Genomic DNA, 16,463 nt, shown 5'->3' with positions numbered 1-16,463 from the left:
CGGTCGGTAGAGGTGGGGTCTGGCTGCGGACGAGGGGTCGGTCCAGCTCTGGACGAGGGGTCGGTCCCGCTTGGGACGAGGGGTCGGTCCCACCTGGGACGAGGGGTCGGTCCGGCAGCAGACGAGGGATCGGTCTCACAAGGGGTTGCGCGGTTCGGCTGACGGGGTCGCCCGGCGAAGCCGGCGACGAAGGGGTCGCCCGGAGAAGCAGGCGACGAACTGGGGACAAGGGAGGCCAGGCCCTTGTCGGGGGCTCTCAGGACTGGAGGGCGCACGGCAGAAGAACTACCGCGGAGACCAGGTAAACACGCAAGTCCACTTTACTGAGGGAGAGGCAACAGTTTTATAGGGGCTGGGGAAGGCTGATTGGTCGAAGCCACGCCCTGTTCTGATTGGTTGCCGGCAAAAGGTCAGTGGGCGGTACTGGACGGGGGAGGGGTGGTGGTTAGGGATTGGCTGTCGCTGTTGCTGGGGGAAGGGGCAGGGTTTAGGGATTGGTGGCTGCTGTTGCTGGGGTGGAGGGCAGACTTGAGTTTCCCGCCCACGCCTGGCTGTTGCTGCTGTCGGGGGAAGGGAAAAGGGCGGGCTGGATTTTTCCGCCCACACCTGGCTGTTGCTGCTGTCGGGGGAGGGGAAAAGGGCCGACTGGAATTTTCTGCCCTGCGCCTGCGCAGGGAGAAAGAAGGCATCGTGTGGCGCAATCCGGGAGGAGGGGCGGCCGCGGAAGCATGGCTGCCGAGAAGGGGAGACCCGAGGGCACTCTGCGCCCATGCCGAGCTTCCTTCAGGGGTGGCGGTGAGTTCGACCAGCCACCCTATTATGGGGGCAGCGGCTTGGCCTACCGCGGCCGCTCCCCCGCCAGGCCAGCAAACCACGCTTCAGCCCGAGGGGTGACCGCATATGTCCAGGGTGCATGGTAATGTTTGGATATACTCATAGTGGCAACAATTAAAAACCACAGTAGGGGGGGTACTGGGTTCCTGGCCAGTGGTGCTCTGTCGTGGTCCCTAGGGGAGCAGCGACAGTCTCCCAGGTACAGTGGTGGGGACCGGGAGGGAGTGAGGGTTCAACAGTGAGCCCCAGATGCTAATGACTATGCTTGTGAGCTGATAAACCCAAAATAAGAACAAGGCCTAGAGCAACTTTGTGCCTGGGAATTTCCTTCTGTCAGCCTTCATGTTACTCAAATGTGGCCAGTCTCGAAGCCAAACTCAGCATGTAAATGCAATGCCTTCCCCCCAGCGCGGGACATGACACCCGGGGATGAGCCTCCCTGGCAACGAGGGACCACTATCAACTACCAACTGATGATGCAACTGGAAAATGACCTTATACGGAAGGTTCAATGCGGATCAGCAGAATATCCATGTCTACATAAAATACCATGACTTTAAAATGCTGTTTGACCTAAAGTAAGGGGGAAATGGAAAGGAGAAATGAGTTTATATGGCTATGAGTTTCTAAAAAAGAGTCTGGAGGCTGGCAGAAGGTTTGCCCTCATGCACAACTGAGCAGAGTCAGAGAGACAGATAAAGCAGATACAACCCCCAGATATTGGTTCCTTTGAGGGCTAAAGAGACCCATGGGAGTTATGGTCATGGCCGATGGGGTTAACTACCAGGGCAGATGGCCCCTCTTTGGAAATGGTGTTTATGTGTGATGAATCTGGACTCAGATGGGATCTCCCTTCATAAGACTTTCATGCTAATGTGCTGGAGGTGCAGTTAATGTTAGGGTTTAAGATATATTTAGGGGATTTGAATCTCTGGACTGACAATGTGATAGCCAGATCCTGAGCCTCAACAGACTCCAGCACCTACAATCTGATTTATTGGACTTACCACACTCAGCTAAGATGGAGTTGAAGAAGGACAACCACCACACCATGGAGCCTAGAGTGATTACAACTGAAAATGGGAGGATTGCATCCAGCATCCAGGTGGAATCTGACCCTCCTCTTGACATAGAGGTGCAATGGACACAACCAATCCAATGTCCACATAGAAGAGGTGGCATTGGATTGGGAAAAGTGGACATAATGGACAAAGGGTGTGGGGAAAGGCAGGAAGAGATGAGAGGTGGAGGCGTCTTCGGGACGTGGAGCTGCCCTGGATGGTGCTTCAGAGGTAATCACCGGACGTTGTAAATCCTCACAGGGCCCACTTGATGGAATAGAGGAGAGTATGGGCCATGATGTGAACCAATGTATATGAGGTGCAGAGGTGCCCAGAGATGTACTTACCGAGTCCAGTGGATGTGTCATGATGATGGGAACGAGTGTTGTTGGGGGGGGAGAGGGGGGGTGGGGGGGTGGGGTTGAATGGGACCTCACATATATATTTTTAATGTAATATTATTACAAAGTCAATAAAAAATAAAAAAATTAAAAAAAAAAAAAAAAAAAAAAGAAAGTAGAGATCCCATTTACCCTCCCTTGTCCAAGGCTTCCCTGTTACCTCCTGCATTCAAGTAGTGTGTGCAGTGAATGAACCAGTGTGGACACGTGACCTGTAATGGCATCATAGGTCACCTCGGGGCTCTGTGTTGCACAGTTCTGTGGGTTTTGGCAAACACATAATGTCTTGTATCCACCATTATGGTATCATGCAGAAGAGTGTCACTGCCATAAAAATGTTCTCTATCCCACCCGTTCCTCCCTCCCCCTCCCCCTGAGCCCCTGACAACCGCTGCTCGTAGTTTTGCCTTTTCCAGAATGTCATAGAGTAGGAATCATACAGTATATAGTTTTTTTCAGATTGGCATTTTTTATTTAGCAGTATGCACCTAAGGTTCCACCATGTCTTTCTGTAGCTTAATAACTCATTTCGTTTTTTTACTGAATAAAATCCTATTGTATGAATGTACCACAATGTGTTTATCCACTTACCTGTTGAAGGGGACCTTGTTTGCTTCTAATTTTTGGCAATTATGAATAAAACCACCAAAAGCATTCATGTGCAGGTTTTCCTGTGTACTTAACGCTTTCACCTCCTTTGGGTGAATACCTTGATGTGCAGTTGCTGGATTGTATAGTAAGACTGTTTAATTTTCTAAGAAACTGCCCGGTTGTGCCATTCTGCATTCCCGCCAGCAGTGAATAAAGTTCCTGTTGCTCAAAATCCTTGCCACTATTTGGTATGGTTGGTGTTTTGGTTTTTAGTCGTTTTAATAGGTGTGTAGTGGCATCTTGTTGTTTTGTTTTGCATTTTGCTTTTTAAGAGCATTGCAACTAATTTCACCTTTAATTTACAAAATCTTTAAGTTCATCAATTTTAGTTTATCCCAGAAAAAAAATATTTCCAAGAGTATACTTCTGATCCCTTTCTTGATTAAACTCACCCTTACTGTTGTAGCAGGTTATTTGCTGATGCTAGCTACTAAAGTATATTCCTTGAGGATGAAAGTTGACTATTGTTGGCAAATACCAGTAGAGATTGTGGTTATTGGTCCTTAGAAAAGGACCATAATAACATTCAGTCCTTTCGAAAGCAAGTTTGGAATCAGATGCATCTACTATGTTATCACTAAAAATACAGTATTTTAATTTAGGCTTAGTGTTCAGAAAATAGAATTGGATGTTTTGATTGTCTCAAGGGATTAAACGTACTAGACAAATACTAATTTTTATAGATGAATACTAAAAGAAAACAAGATTATCATAAAATATGTATATAGAATGTTCAAAATTCAATATATTTATGCCTATGATTCCCAGAAACCATTATAATGTCTACTGGAAGGAAAGATAAGCTTATTTAAACAGTATAAATAGTTGACATTACTCCTGGAAAACGAAGAAATTGTCATTACAAGATCCCCCATGGCTTGGAGGACAAGCTGAACAGGGACCCCTCCTTTACACGGCACTTCTCCATCCCAGGTGCCCTTTGGAGCATAGTTACCAAGTACACTGCACGTGACCGTAGAGATCGCCAGACAGTCTTTGTTTGGCAAGTGGGAATTGTACATCCAATCTCCTAGGAAGTTGCCCAGCCGTCTGCGTATAATGTGTATACAACATCTCATAGGACATCTGGGGTTGCAGTTCCAGGGATATGGTCACTTCGTCATTTCATGGCTTGACCAGTGAGAAAATAGAGTGATATCTCCCAGTTCATAGAGATAGATTTTGGCCCAGAAATCTCAGTAAGTGAGGAGGTCCATGGTTCCAACTGTAAGTAGCTGACCAAGACTGCAGATGTTGCAAGATTTTCATCCCAAACCATACATTCCCTGTTTGCTGCAGGTGGCAATGCTTTCCCCCAGCTTGATCATGGTGTTCAGGAATGGCACACGTCATTTTGGGAAGTCTAGCACTTGTTCATGGCTTTGGAATATGCACAGACTCTAGTTATGCTTTTACAGCTGCTTCGATCAGTGAAATGATTGGATGGCAGGGATGAGTCAGTGGAACGGAGTAGGACCACAGCACTTGCGTCACAAGGAAGGGAGAACAGGCATGCCTGGCTGACAGCAGAGATCGCTGTCATTTTGAGGGTGGAGGAGAGGCCACCGAGTTTGCTCTACTCTGTGTGCTGAATTGTTTCAGTGCTCAATAAAATGATTCCACCTATGAGTGTCTCATTTTTAAGGTCTTTATTTTGTTTCATCTTCCATGTACCACCACCAGAAGTACATTAGCCCACTCCAGACTTTATAGAGTGCAGGTATGAGAAATAAAAGAAGATTACCTCTCATCCCATGTAAAACCCACCTGTCTGGGTTTTCATCTTCCCCAGGCTGATATGGGAAAATTTATTTATCTCATTTTAATTTACAGTTCCCAAATGACATATGTTGCTGAGCATCTTTTCTTACGCTTATTTGCCAACTCTATTGCTTTGGTGACATTTTGTAATTGGATTTCCTTATTGTTGTGTGTTAATAGTTCTTTGTATATTTTGAATGCAAGTATTTTATCAACTCTGTGGCTTGTCTTTCCATTCTTTTAAGTGTCTTTTGTAGAACAGAAGCTTTTACGTCTATCTTTTAAGGATTCAGCTTTTGGTTTGTAAAAAGTCATTGCCAAGCCCAAGTTCACTTAGATTTTCCTGTGTCATCCCACAGAAGTTGTATATTTTGTGTTTTGCATTTATGTCTATGATCTAGTTTGAGCTATTTTTTGTACCACACTGTCTTGATCACTTTACTGCCTGTCTTCAGTATTATGTTGACTATTCTGAATCTTTTCCTTTTCCATATAAACTTTAGGTTTGGTTTGTCAGTATCCACAAAATAACTTTCTGGGATTTTGATTGGGATTGCAGTGAATCTATAGATCAAGTTGGGAAGAATTGACATCCTAATATCAAGTCTTCTATTTATAAACATGGAATATCTCTCCATTATCCCCTCACATTTCTTTAAAAATCTTTTAGTATGTTTTGAGTATAAAAATAAATACAAACCATTTTGAAAACAAGATTCTGGGGCATGAAGATATCTGGTAAAGACCATTCCATCCTCATAGTTGACAAATGGTTTTAATGCAGAATGTCTCAATTCTACTAAAATCAATGATCCCCTTTATGAAAAATCTTTGATAATCTCCCTGTTACTATTCTGACATGCTTGCCTATTCACAATTTCAAAGAAAATAGCATCATACCCAGGATGGTAACTTTGGAGAAAACTTTTGAGGTGGTCTTGTAGTATGTTTTTCAGTATGCATAGGCAGGATTCCTGGAGAAAAAGAAATAAAGTAATCTGTTGCCTGCACCTGTCTGTAGAATGACTAAATGTAGCAGCTCAGAGGTGCACTTTCATAGGGAGGTTGTGTCAGTGACTCAGACACCTGGGCAATGATGGGCTTTTCTGAAATGGTGAGTAAATTCTGAAAATCCAACAGAACTAAGTACAGTCTTTTCATTTTGTCTGTGGCTGCATTCCTGGTATATTCCGTGTATGTTAATATAAAACAGTTTCTTTGATATTTATAAAACAAGAGTGAGATTCCAGGCTCAGATAATTATAAACAGCTTTGAATGTGTGCAGGACATGAGCAACTCTTATTACTTACTTTCACTGTGCTTCTAGTGTTACAGTTGAGAAACTTACTGTTCTCCATGAAATACTTTTCTTACAGTTTAATCCCAGTTGTTTGTTTTCAGGTACATGGACTCCATTTAATCCTGTGACTGTCAGGTCCATCATATGTAAGTAACAGCATCCTTGTACTTGTGCTGACAGACAAGTAGGAGTCTTTTTTACTTGTCCTTAGATAGAGGCTGTGCTTGTGTCTTCTGAAACTCCAATGAGATGGATGTCCAAGTTAGCCAACATGATTATTGACTATTTGACTATTTGCAGAAATCATTAATAATCAGTTTCTCATGTTATTTTTATTATGTGAAACTTCATTAATTGTAATGTACTTGGGAGCAAACCAGTAGTACATGTTACAGTTTTATATCAACCTCTGTACCTAAAAAGAGACCAAATTTTCATATTTTTTGGCCATTTTGCAATTGCATGTAAATAATACAGATTTTACCCTGGAGCTAGACTGACTATGTTCTTTAATGAAAGTCAGGATTCATTTACTTATTTATTTGATGAAACTGTATCTTAAATACGATTTAATTTTTAAGTTATTTTGATACAATTAAATTTTTTTCCGGTTTCATTTTAACTAATCAAAACATAAGACAGTGGGGCTAGGGTCTTTTTTCTTTTTTTTTTTTTTAATCATGGAAGTAGGTTTACCTTTACTTGGGACTCCTGAGCCTCTGCTCCAGTAGATGTGACTCCCCTGGGAACATGGAGCAGGACACTGGTCTGGGTTAGGTCTGTCTTCTAGGCACAGAATTTATGCTCTGAGAGAGCTGGAGAGTACCTCGCTTCTCTTCATTTGGGAAACAAGGATCACATCTCCCCAGTGAATGTGCTTTTGCAGAACCCTGGTCTCAGTGTAAAGTTTTATTTCTCTTGTTTCTCCAGTATGCTTTACTGCCTGTCCTGTGACTGTCGTACACACTCTGACTAACATTTTTTAGGGTCTACACCCCACCCCAGGCAGAAGGGACAAAGTTTTTGGGAATCTAACCCCATTACAACTCCTTAGCGTGTGTTGAACGACGTCGCGATGGCCTGGGCTGGATCTGCGCTGTGTTCCTCAGGACCTGAGCCGGTGGGCAGGCTCTGAAGTGCCTTTGCTGTAATGGACCCTCTTGCTGCTCAAGGTCAAGGTTTGAATTTGATGTGTACCTGCTGTTTTCTTTTTGTCTCAGCTATGTTTGACCGAGAGAACAAGGCTGGTGTGAACTTCACTGAGTTCACGGGCGTCTGGAAGTACATCACAGACTGGCAGAACGTCTTCCGCACCTACGACAGGGACAATTCCGGGATGATTGACAAAAACGAGCTCAAGCAAGCACTCTCAGGTTTTGGTAATTCACTTACCTTGGTTGCATAGCATATTTCATTTTGGAACCTATGTACCATTTAAACTTTTTTTTCTTTTTTTTTACTTGTTTGTTTTTTTAACCTAGTTCATGTAAATTTTTGTTTACATCATACAGGCTTATATTTGGATACAATTTATTTATATCATGAAGGCATATATTTGATATGGATATGTTATGTAGTTTTTCATCCAAAATGAGATAAGGGCTATGCAAATCTTTGATCTTTTGGGAAATGGAATGATTTCATGAACAAAATTGAGAATGTGGGTTTTGAAAAAATTTAAGAGTAAGTAAAAATAAAACATAGACATCAGCTTATATTTCATGATGCAACAAAGTACTGAGAAAATGATAAAATAGCCATAAAAAACAATTCTATAAATTATTAGATTTAACTGTTGGTCAGTAAAAATCTTACGACCCAGATTGAGAGCTCTAAAAGTAAGAATGTGTTCTCCCATTCTCAAGTCATTGTGCGCCATGTGTGTATACGGATTTGTACACACATCAGACTCAAGGGAGTGAGCAGTGTGCTTGTCAAAAGTGTTTATATGGTACCTTTCCAGAATGAATTAATGTGCTCTTATATTAATTCTTGAGTCTGAGAGGAAGTGGGGGAGCAGTGTAATTTTTTTATGTACAAAGGAAACACTGAAATGTTTTGGGACTTGTCCAAGTCTTCTAAGTATTTACACCAAGATGACAGTTTGTTTGGAATGATTTCTACTTTGTGCTCTATCAAACAGGCTCTATTCTCATCTTCTGTGTTGGCTGCTTATAGGTGCCTTCTACGTATTTTGAGATTTTGAGTTTTACTAATAAATTCCACTTTCTCATGATTATTAACATGACCTCCCGCCCCACCCCCTGCATTTACTTTATGGTTTCTCTTTATTTTCTTGTTTCATGAACTTGTGCACAGGATCAATCAGAGGTGCTGGGATTCCATAGGGAGTTGTTGTTCTGGACTAGCCAGAGTAGATCTGGGATTTGGGCAGGAGCTTTGACCTCAGGCTCTCTGAATCAGAACTTGGAATGTGGCAGACTTTTCTCTGCCCTTCTGGGCAGGGAGCTGGAGGGTGTCTTTGGCCAGCTTCTCTGCCCTGAAGGGAAGGACAAAGGCCAGTGAGGGAGGAGACTGCGGGCCTTGGCAGTGGATGGGCAGCGAATGTAGCAGAGTGGAGCCATGCTGCATTTGATGTGATGATAATTTGGGCTCCTGTGGATGTTTTTAGACAAATAACAACCTTAAGTGTCCCAGAACATGAGCACTTTCTAAACTCGCTGGGCCCTAGAACCCTCTATTTACTCAATGTTGATGGCATTCAGGTCCTCGGAACACACTGGGAAACGTTGCATGTAGGCAGCACTCCCTGCCTCCCAGGCCTCTGTGTCAGCGGTCAGCACACGCCCGGAGACAGGCACGCACAGCTGGGTGCAGGTGTGGAGGGCGGGACGGGTGCAGCGTATGGTCTGCCCCTTGCAGTCAGGAACTGCAGGGTGTTGGGCAGGGAAGGGGTGGTGTTGGGGTCCACTAGTTGAAATTCATGTTGACTTCCTGAGCTTTCTTCTGTTGCAGGGTTTCTTTGGTTATTCTAAAAAGTTTCTTAGTTCTATTGGAGAAGTGAGATTTCTAGAGCTGTCTCCTTTCATTTTCTATGAAAAGGAACATTGTGATCCTTTCTGCATAATTATTTTGGAAGGTTTCTGGTAGTAATGTTTATGAAGTATGCCTCAGATGCAGAAATTCCTGTACAATTTGACTCCTGAGAACATGTATCTTACCCATTGGCCAAGTCTGAACCTTTAGGATCACATCCTACCACAGCCACAGTGCAGCTTTCCACTGCAGAGCTCTCGCCAGGTGCTTTATGCCAGCCCTGGCGGCACTGTGGCACTGACAAGTCCATGCTGCTGAATTATGTCATTCTTTTAAAAAAAAAATATTTTTTAGTTGTGGTAAAATAAACATGTTAAAATCCATTTTAAAGTGGACATTTCTTTGGCATTAGGTACGTTGACAGCGCTATAACTCACCACTGTCAATTTCCAGATTATTTTTATCATCCTAAAACAATTTCATACAATGTGATCTCTTAAGGATCGTCCATTCCATGTTGTCACATATATCAGCATGTGACTTCTTTTTACAGCTGAGTAATATTCCAGTGTATGGGTATACCACATTTTGGGGAGGGGGATATACTACATTTTGTTTATTCATTTATCTGTTGATGGACACTTTTGGCTATTGTGAACAATGCTGCGATGAATATTGGTGTACAAATAATAAATATCTGTTCAAGTCCCTGCTTTCCATTCTTTTTGGTGTCTACCTAAGAGTGGAATTGCTAGGTCATATGGTAATTCTTGAGGAACCACCATTTTACACTGCCACCAATAATGTATCAAAGTTGCTGTTTGTTTGCATCCTTGTTGCTTTCATTTTCTTTAGTAATCTATTCTAGTGGGTATGAAGTGGTATCTCTTTGTAGTTTTTTTTTGTTTTTTGTTTTTTTAAGATTTATTTATTTATTTAATTCCGCCCCCCCTCCCCTGGTTGTCTGTTCTTGGTGTCTGTTTGCTGCGTCTTGTTTCTTTGTCCGCTTCTGTTGTCATCAGCGGCTCGGGAAGTGTGGGCGGCGCCATTCCTGGGCAGGCTGCATTCTCTTTTCACGCTGGGCGGCTTTCCTCACGGGCGCACTCCTTGCGCGTGGGGCTCCCCGACGCGGGGGACACCCTTGCATGGCACGGCACTCCTTGCGCGCATCAGCACTGCGCATGGCCAGCTCCACATGGGTCAAGGAGGCCCGGGGTTTGAACCACGGACCTCCCATATGGTAGACGGACACCATAACCACTGGGCCAAAGTCCGTTTCCCTCTTTGTAGTTTTGATTTACATTTCTCTCTTTTTTTTTTTTTAAGATTGATTTATTTATATCAAACGCCCCCCCCCCATTTGTTTGTGCTTGCTCTCTGCTCTCTGTGTCCATTTGCTCTGTGCTCTCTGTGTCTGCTTCGTCTTCTCTTTAAGAGGCATCGGGAGCCGAACCTGGGACCTCCCATGTGGGAGAGAGGCACTCAGTCACTTGAGCCACCTCAGCTCCCTGCTTTGCTCTATCTCTCATTGTCTTTCCTCTTTAAGTCTCCTTGTTTTGTCAGCTCACCACGCCTGCCCTTTGCACCAGCTCGCTGTCTTTCTCATCAGGGCACCCAGAGCTGAATCCAGGATCTTCCATGTGGTAGGCGAGAGCTCAGTTGCTTGAACCACATCCGCTTCCCTCCATTTCTCTTAATGGCTAGTGATGTTGGGCATCTTTTCATAGACTTATTGACCATTTTAATATACGGGTTGAAGAAATGTCTGTTTAAATCCTTGACCCATTTTTTTAATTGGGTGGTTTGTCATTTTGTTGTTGGGTTGTATGAGTTTCTTATATATTCTGGGGTTAAATTCTTACCAGATATATGGTATACGAATATTTTCTCCTGTTCTGTAGGTTGCCTTTTCATGTTCTTTTTTTTATTTTTTATTTTTATTTTTTATTTATTTCTCTTCCTCCCCCCTCCCCCAGTTGTCTGCTTTCTGTGTACATTCGCTTTGTTCTTCTGTGACTGCTTCTGTCCTTATCAGCGTCACCGGGAACCTGTGTTTCTTTTTGTTGCAACATCTTGTTGTGTCAGCTCTCCGTGTGGGCGGCACCATTCCTGGGCAGGCTGCACTTTCTTTCGCGCTGGGTGGCTCTCCTTACGGGGTGCACTCCTTGCGTGGTGGGCTCCCCTACACGGGGACACCCCTGCGTGGCACAGCACTCCTTGCGTGCATCAGCACTGCGTGTGGGCCAGCTCCACACAGGTCAAGGAGGCCTGGGATTTGAACCGTGGACCTCCCATGTGGTAGGTGGATGCCCTATCCACTGGGCCAAGTCTGCTTCCCTCATATTCTTGATAATATCCCTTACACAAAAGACAAAACTTTGGATTTTGATGAAGTCCATTTCATCTATTTTTCTCATTTGTTGCTCATGTTTTTGGTGTAAAATCTAAAAATCTATTACCTGCTACAAAGTCCTAAAGATAATTCCTTATGTTTTCTTGTAAGAATTTTATAGTATTAGCATTTATAGTTAGGTCTTTGATCCATTTTGAATTACTTTTGTATATGGTGAGAGTTAGGGGTCCACCTCATTCTTTTGTGTGTAAATTTCCAGTTGTCCCAGCACCATTTGTTGAAGTGACTATACTTTCCCCATTGAATGATTTGTACTCTTGCTGAAAACCAACTAGCTGTAGATGTGTGGATTTCACTCTGTACTCAGTTCTCTTCCACATGGTCTGTATGCAGACCAGTGCCTGCACCATACTCTTGAATTACTGTTACTTTGTAGTAAGTTTTTTTGTTGTGTTGTGTTTTGTTTTAAGGCAGTACCAGGGATTGAACCCAGGATCTTAAACGTGGGACGCAGGCTCTCAACCGCTAAGCTGCATCTGATCCCCAATGAGAGTTTTTTGTTTGTTTGTTTGTTTCTTAGGAGGTCCTGGGGATTGAACCCAGGACTTTGTAGGTGGGAAGCAGGCTCTCAGCCACCGAGCTTCATCCACTCCCCTGTAATAAGCTTTGAAATCTGGAAGTGTGGGTCTTGCAACTTTGTTCTTTTCAAGGTGGTTTAGGCAGTTTGAGACCCCTTACAATTCAATGTGAATTTGAGCATCAGCTTTTTCATTTCTTTGAAAAAGGTTGCTGGAGTTTTTATGAGGATTGCATTAAATATGTAAATCGCTCTAGACAGTATTGTAGCATCTTAACAATAGTAAGTCCTCAGTCTTCAAACATGGGGGTGGATTGCCATTTATTTATTTAAATTCTGTCAGCATTGTTTTTGTAATTTTCAGTATACAAATTCTTCACCTCTTTCCTTAAATTTATTCCTAGGTATTTTTTTCTTTTAAATGCTATTGTAAATGGAATTGTATCTTGATTTCCTTTCAGACTGTTTATTGCTGGTGATAGGAATCCAGCTGACTTCTGTGTGTTTATCGTGTACCCTGCAGTTTTGCTAAAAACTAATTTATTAGCCTAATGACTTTCTCGGATTCGATTCTTCTTCATGATTTGCTATCTGTAGGATCATGTCATATGACTTTTTTCTAATTTGGATGCCTTTTATTTTTTTCTCTTGTCTAACTGCTCTTCCTAGAATTTTAGCACAGTGTCTAAGAACAGTGCTGGCATTGAGCATGCTTGTCTTGTTCTTGACCTTAGGGAGAAAGCTTTCAGTCTTTCACCAATGAGTATTATATTTCCTCTGTGCTTTTCATAAATATCCTTTATGAAGTTGAAAAAATTGCTTTCTACTGCTATTCTGAGTGTGTTTATCATGGAAGGGTGTTGGGTTTTGTCAAATGCCTTATCTGCATTAATTTAAATGATCATTAAGGTTTTATTTCTTCATTCTATCCATGTGGTGTATCACATTGATTTTCTTATGTTGAACAACCTTTGCATTCCTGTAATAGTCCCACTTGGTCACGGTGTATAATCTTTTTACTATACTGTCAGATTTAGTTTGCCAGTATTTTGTTGAGAATTTTTGCATCTATATTCAAGGTGATATTGGTCTGTAATTTTCTTTTCTTGTACTAGCTTTATCTGGCTTTGATATCAGGGTAATGCTGGCCTCATAGGATGAGGTAGAAAGTATTTCCTTCCCTTCTGTTTTTTTGGAAGAGTTTGAGAAGGGTTGATGTTAAATCTCCTTTAAATGTTTGGTAGAATTCAGTAGTGAACCCATCCAGTCCTGGGCTCTTCTTCTTTGGGATTTTTTATTTTTTATTTTTTTAAAGGGAGTACCAGGTCTTGAACCCAGGACCTCATACGTGGGAATCAGGTCCTCAACCACTTGAGTTACATCTGCTCCCCTATGAGACTGTGTTTGTTTTAGGAAGTACCGGGGACTGAACCTGGGACCTCATATATGGGAGGCAGGTGTTTGGCCACTGAGCTGTATCCACTCCCTGGGATGTTTTGTTTTTCTTGTTTTTTTATTTCTCATGCCCCTTCTGTTTGTCTTTTGTTTTTGTTTTTGTTTTTTGCAATTACTGTCTGCTCTGTGTCTGTTTTGTGCTCATTTTCCTTTTAGGAGGCATCGGAACTGAACCCAGGACCTTCCTTGTGGGAGGGAGGAGCCCAATGGCTTGAGCCACCTCCACTCCCACCCCAGGATGTTTTTAATTACTGATTTGGTCTCTTAATACAGGTCTGTTGAGATTTTGTTTCCTCTTGTATCAGTTTAGGTAATTTGTGTGTTTGAAGGACTTTGTCCATCCAGGTGTTATAATTTGTTGGCATATAATTATTCATAGTGCCCTCTTAGAGAACTCTTTTTATTTCTGTAAGGTCAGTAGTAATGTTCCCACTTTCATTTATGGTTTTAGTTATTTGTGTCCTCATAGTCTGGCTGAGGTTTTTATTTTCAAAACCCCACTTTTGGTTTTATTGATGCCCTCTCTATATTTCTTTTTTTTTTTTTTTTTTTTAGGCACTTACATATTTTTTTAAAATTATTTATCTATATTTCATTTATCTGCTCTTAATTTTTATTACTTTCTTTTTTTGAATTAATTTTTGCTTTAGTTAGATTGCTGTTGTGCTAGTTTCTTGGGGTATGAAGTTCATGATTTGTAATGTTTTTTGCTTTTTTTTTTTTTGAGCAACCAAGGGCCAGGGTTTGAACCCAGGACTTTGTATGTGGGAAGCCAGCGCTGAACCACTGAGCCACATTGACTTTCCTGAGTTGTCTTTTTTGTGGATTTTTTTTTTTGCTGTTTGGTTGTTTTTGTTTGTTTCTTTCTCAGGAGGCACTGGGAACTGAACCCGGGACCTCACGTTGTGGGAGGTGAGTGCTCAAGCGCTTGAGCCACATCAATTCCCCATGTAATATTTTCTCATATAGGCAATGTATTAATATCAAGCTATAAATTTCCTTCTTAGTACTGCCTTCATTGCATCCCATGAGTTTGGTGTTTTGTTTCATTTTCATTCATGTAAAAATGACTCCTAATTTCTTCCCTGATCTATTGGTTGCTTAATAGTGTGTTAATATCCGCATATTTGTAGATTTTTTAGTTTTCCTTCTATTATTGATTTCTAGGTTTACTCCATTATGGTCCAAGAAGATACTTTGTAAAACTTCAATATTTTAAAATTTATTAAGATATGCTTTGTGGTGTAAAATAAGATCTATCCTGGAAAATGTTCCATGTGCCCTTGAGAAGAATATATTCTGCTGTTGTTGGGTGGAGGGTTCTCTATGTGTCCAGTTAGATCTGGTGGGTTAATAGTACTGGTCAAGTCCTCTCTTTTCTTATTGATCTTCTGCTTAGATATTCTATCACTTATTTAAAATAGTGTGTTTAAATCTCCAACTGTTATTGTAGAACTTTCTGTTTCTCCCTTCAATTCTGTCAGTTTTTGCTTCATATCTTTTGGGGTTGTTTCAAAGGTACGTACATGCTTATAATCTGTCTTCTTACTGTGTTGATCTTGTATCAATATATAATATACTTCTTTGTGTCCTGTAATATTTTATTTAGAATATTGTATTAGTTAGAAGGGGTGCTGATGGAAAATACCAGAAATTGGTTGGTTTTTATAAAGGGTATCTATCTGGGGTAGGAGCTTACAGACACCAGGCCATAGAGCATAAGTTACTTCCCTCACCAAAGTCTGTTTGGAGCAAGATGGCTGCTGACATCTGTGATTGTTCAGGCTTCCTGGGCTCCTATGTTCCTGGGGCTTGCTTTTCTCTGGGTTCAAGGTTCCTTTCTTCCTGGGGCTGGCTTCTCCTTCCTCTGGGAGCTGACTTCCTGGGGCTCCAGTTTAAGTCTTCAACATCAAACTCCAACATCAGAAACCCTCAACTCTGTTCTTTGCCATGCCTTTTATCTGTGGTAAAAGATATTTATTTGGTGGGTGGGGACTCAACGCCCTAATTATAACTCAATCATGCCCAGGTACAGATCAGATTATAAGCATAATCCAATATTTCTTTTTGGAATTCATCAATAATATTAAACTGCTACAAGTATATAATATACCCTCTCTAGCTAGCGTTTGATACTGTTTGTGTAGAATGTCTTCTTCTGCCCTTTTACTTTGTATCTCTCTGTATCTTTGTGCAAGGGCTTTTTTTTAAAATATATTTTTTTATTTTTAAAGAAGCTTTAGATTACATAAATGTTATCTCAGAAATGCAGGAAATTTTCAGGGAAGCAGGTATGGCTCAAGCATTAGGGTACCTGCCTCCCACATGGGGTATCTTCTTGTAATGAACTCTCGGTTTTTGTTTTATCTGTAAATACCTTCATTTCTCCTTTTTTTTTTAAATTTTAGCAAATTTTTTGTCTTTTTTTTTTTAAGATACATAGATCGCACAAAATGTTACATTAAAAAATATGAGTCCCATATATACCCCACTCTCCACCCCACCCCACTCCTCCCACATCAACAACCTCTTTCATCAGTGTGGCACATTCGTTGCATTTGGTGAATACATTTTGGAGCACTGCTGCACCACATGGATAATAGTTTACATTGTAGTTTAGTCTCCCCCAGTTCATTCATTGGATTATGGCAGGATATATAATGTCCTGCATCTGTCCCTGCATTATCATTCAGGACAACTCCAAGTCCCGAAAATGTCCCTATATCATACCTCTTCTTCCCTCTCCCTGCCCTCAGCAACTTCCAGGGCCGCATCAGTGATATAATTTCTTCCATTGCTGGAGTCAAAATAGTTCTGTAGTAGAATACTAGCAAGTCCACTCCAATCCATATTATATTCCTCCATCCTGTGGACCCTGGGATGGTGATGTCCCTCCGCCTCTAAATCAAGAGGGGACTTAGATCTCACATGGCTGATGGATGCGATTCTCTTGCTTGCAGTTTTAGGCACGCTCAGTTCCCTGGTGTGGTGGTTGACCAACCTCACCTCCCTGTTAGCTGTCCTGAATAAGTCCAACAAACTGGACTCTGCTCTGCTGAGGCTCATGGCCAA

At 41.8% G+C, this 16,463-nt stretch overlaps 1 protein-coding gene and 1 pseudogene across 5 annotated transcripts in view; one reads left to right on the top strand and one right to left on the bottom strand.

Moving 5' to 3' along the window:
• PDCD6 (programmed cell death 6) overlaps positions 1 to 16,463 on the top strand; it is a 43,205-nt gene that overhangs the window by 15,548 nt on the left and 11,194 nt on the right. For 2 of the 5 annotated variants that reach the window (XM_004478506.5, XM_004478509.4), the window contains exons 3-4: positions 6,111 to 6,155; positions 7,230 to 7,388. In XM_004478506.5, coding sequence (XP_004478563.1) covers positions 6,111 to 6,155; positions 7,230 to 7,388 — 204 coding nt within the window. The remainder of the gene's footprint in view (positions 1 to 6,110; positions 6,156 to 7,229; positions 7,389 to 16,463) is intronic. The other 3 variants (XM_004478507.5, XM_058306715.2, XM_023584659.3) reach the window with 2 other exon arrangements.
• LOC139439798 (peptidase inhibitor 15 pseudogene) lies at positions 3,779 to 4,490 on the bottom strand (annotated as a pseudogene).

The sequence above is a fragment of the Dasypus novemcinctus genome, chromosome 2 (assembly GCF_030445035.2).
Source record: "Dasypus novemcinctus isolate mDasNov1 chromosome 2, mDasNov1.1.hap2, whole genome shotgun sequence".
NCBI classification, from domain to species: domain Eukaryota; kingdom Metazoa; phylum Chordata; class Mammalia; order Cingulata; family Dasypodidae; genus Dasypus; species Dasypus novemcinctus.
The sequence above is the reverse complement of the archived record's forward strand: the minus strand, read 5'-3'. Positions and strand labels throughout refer to the sequence as shown.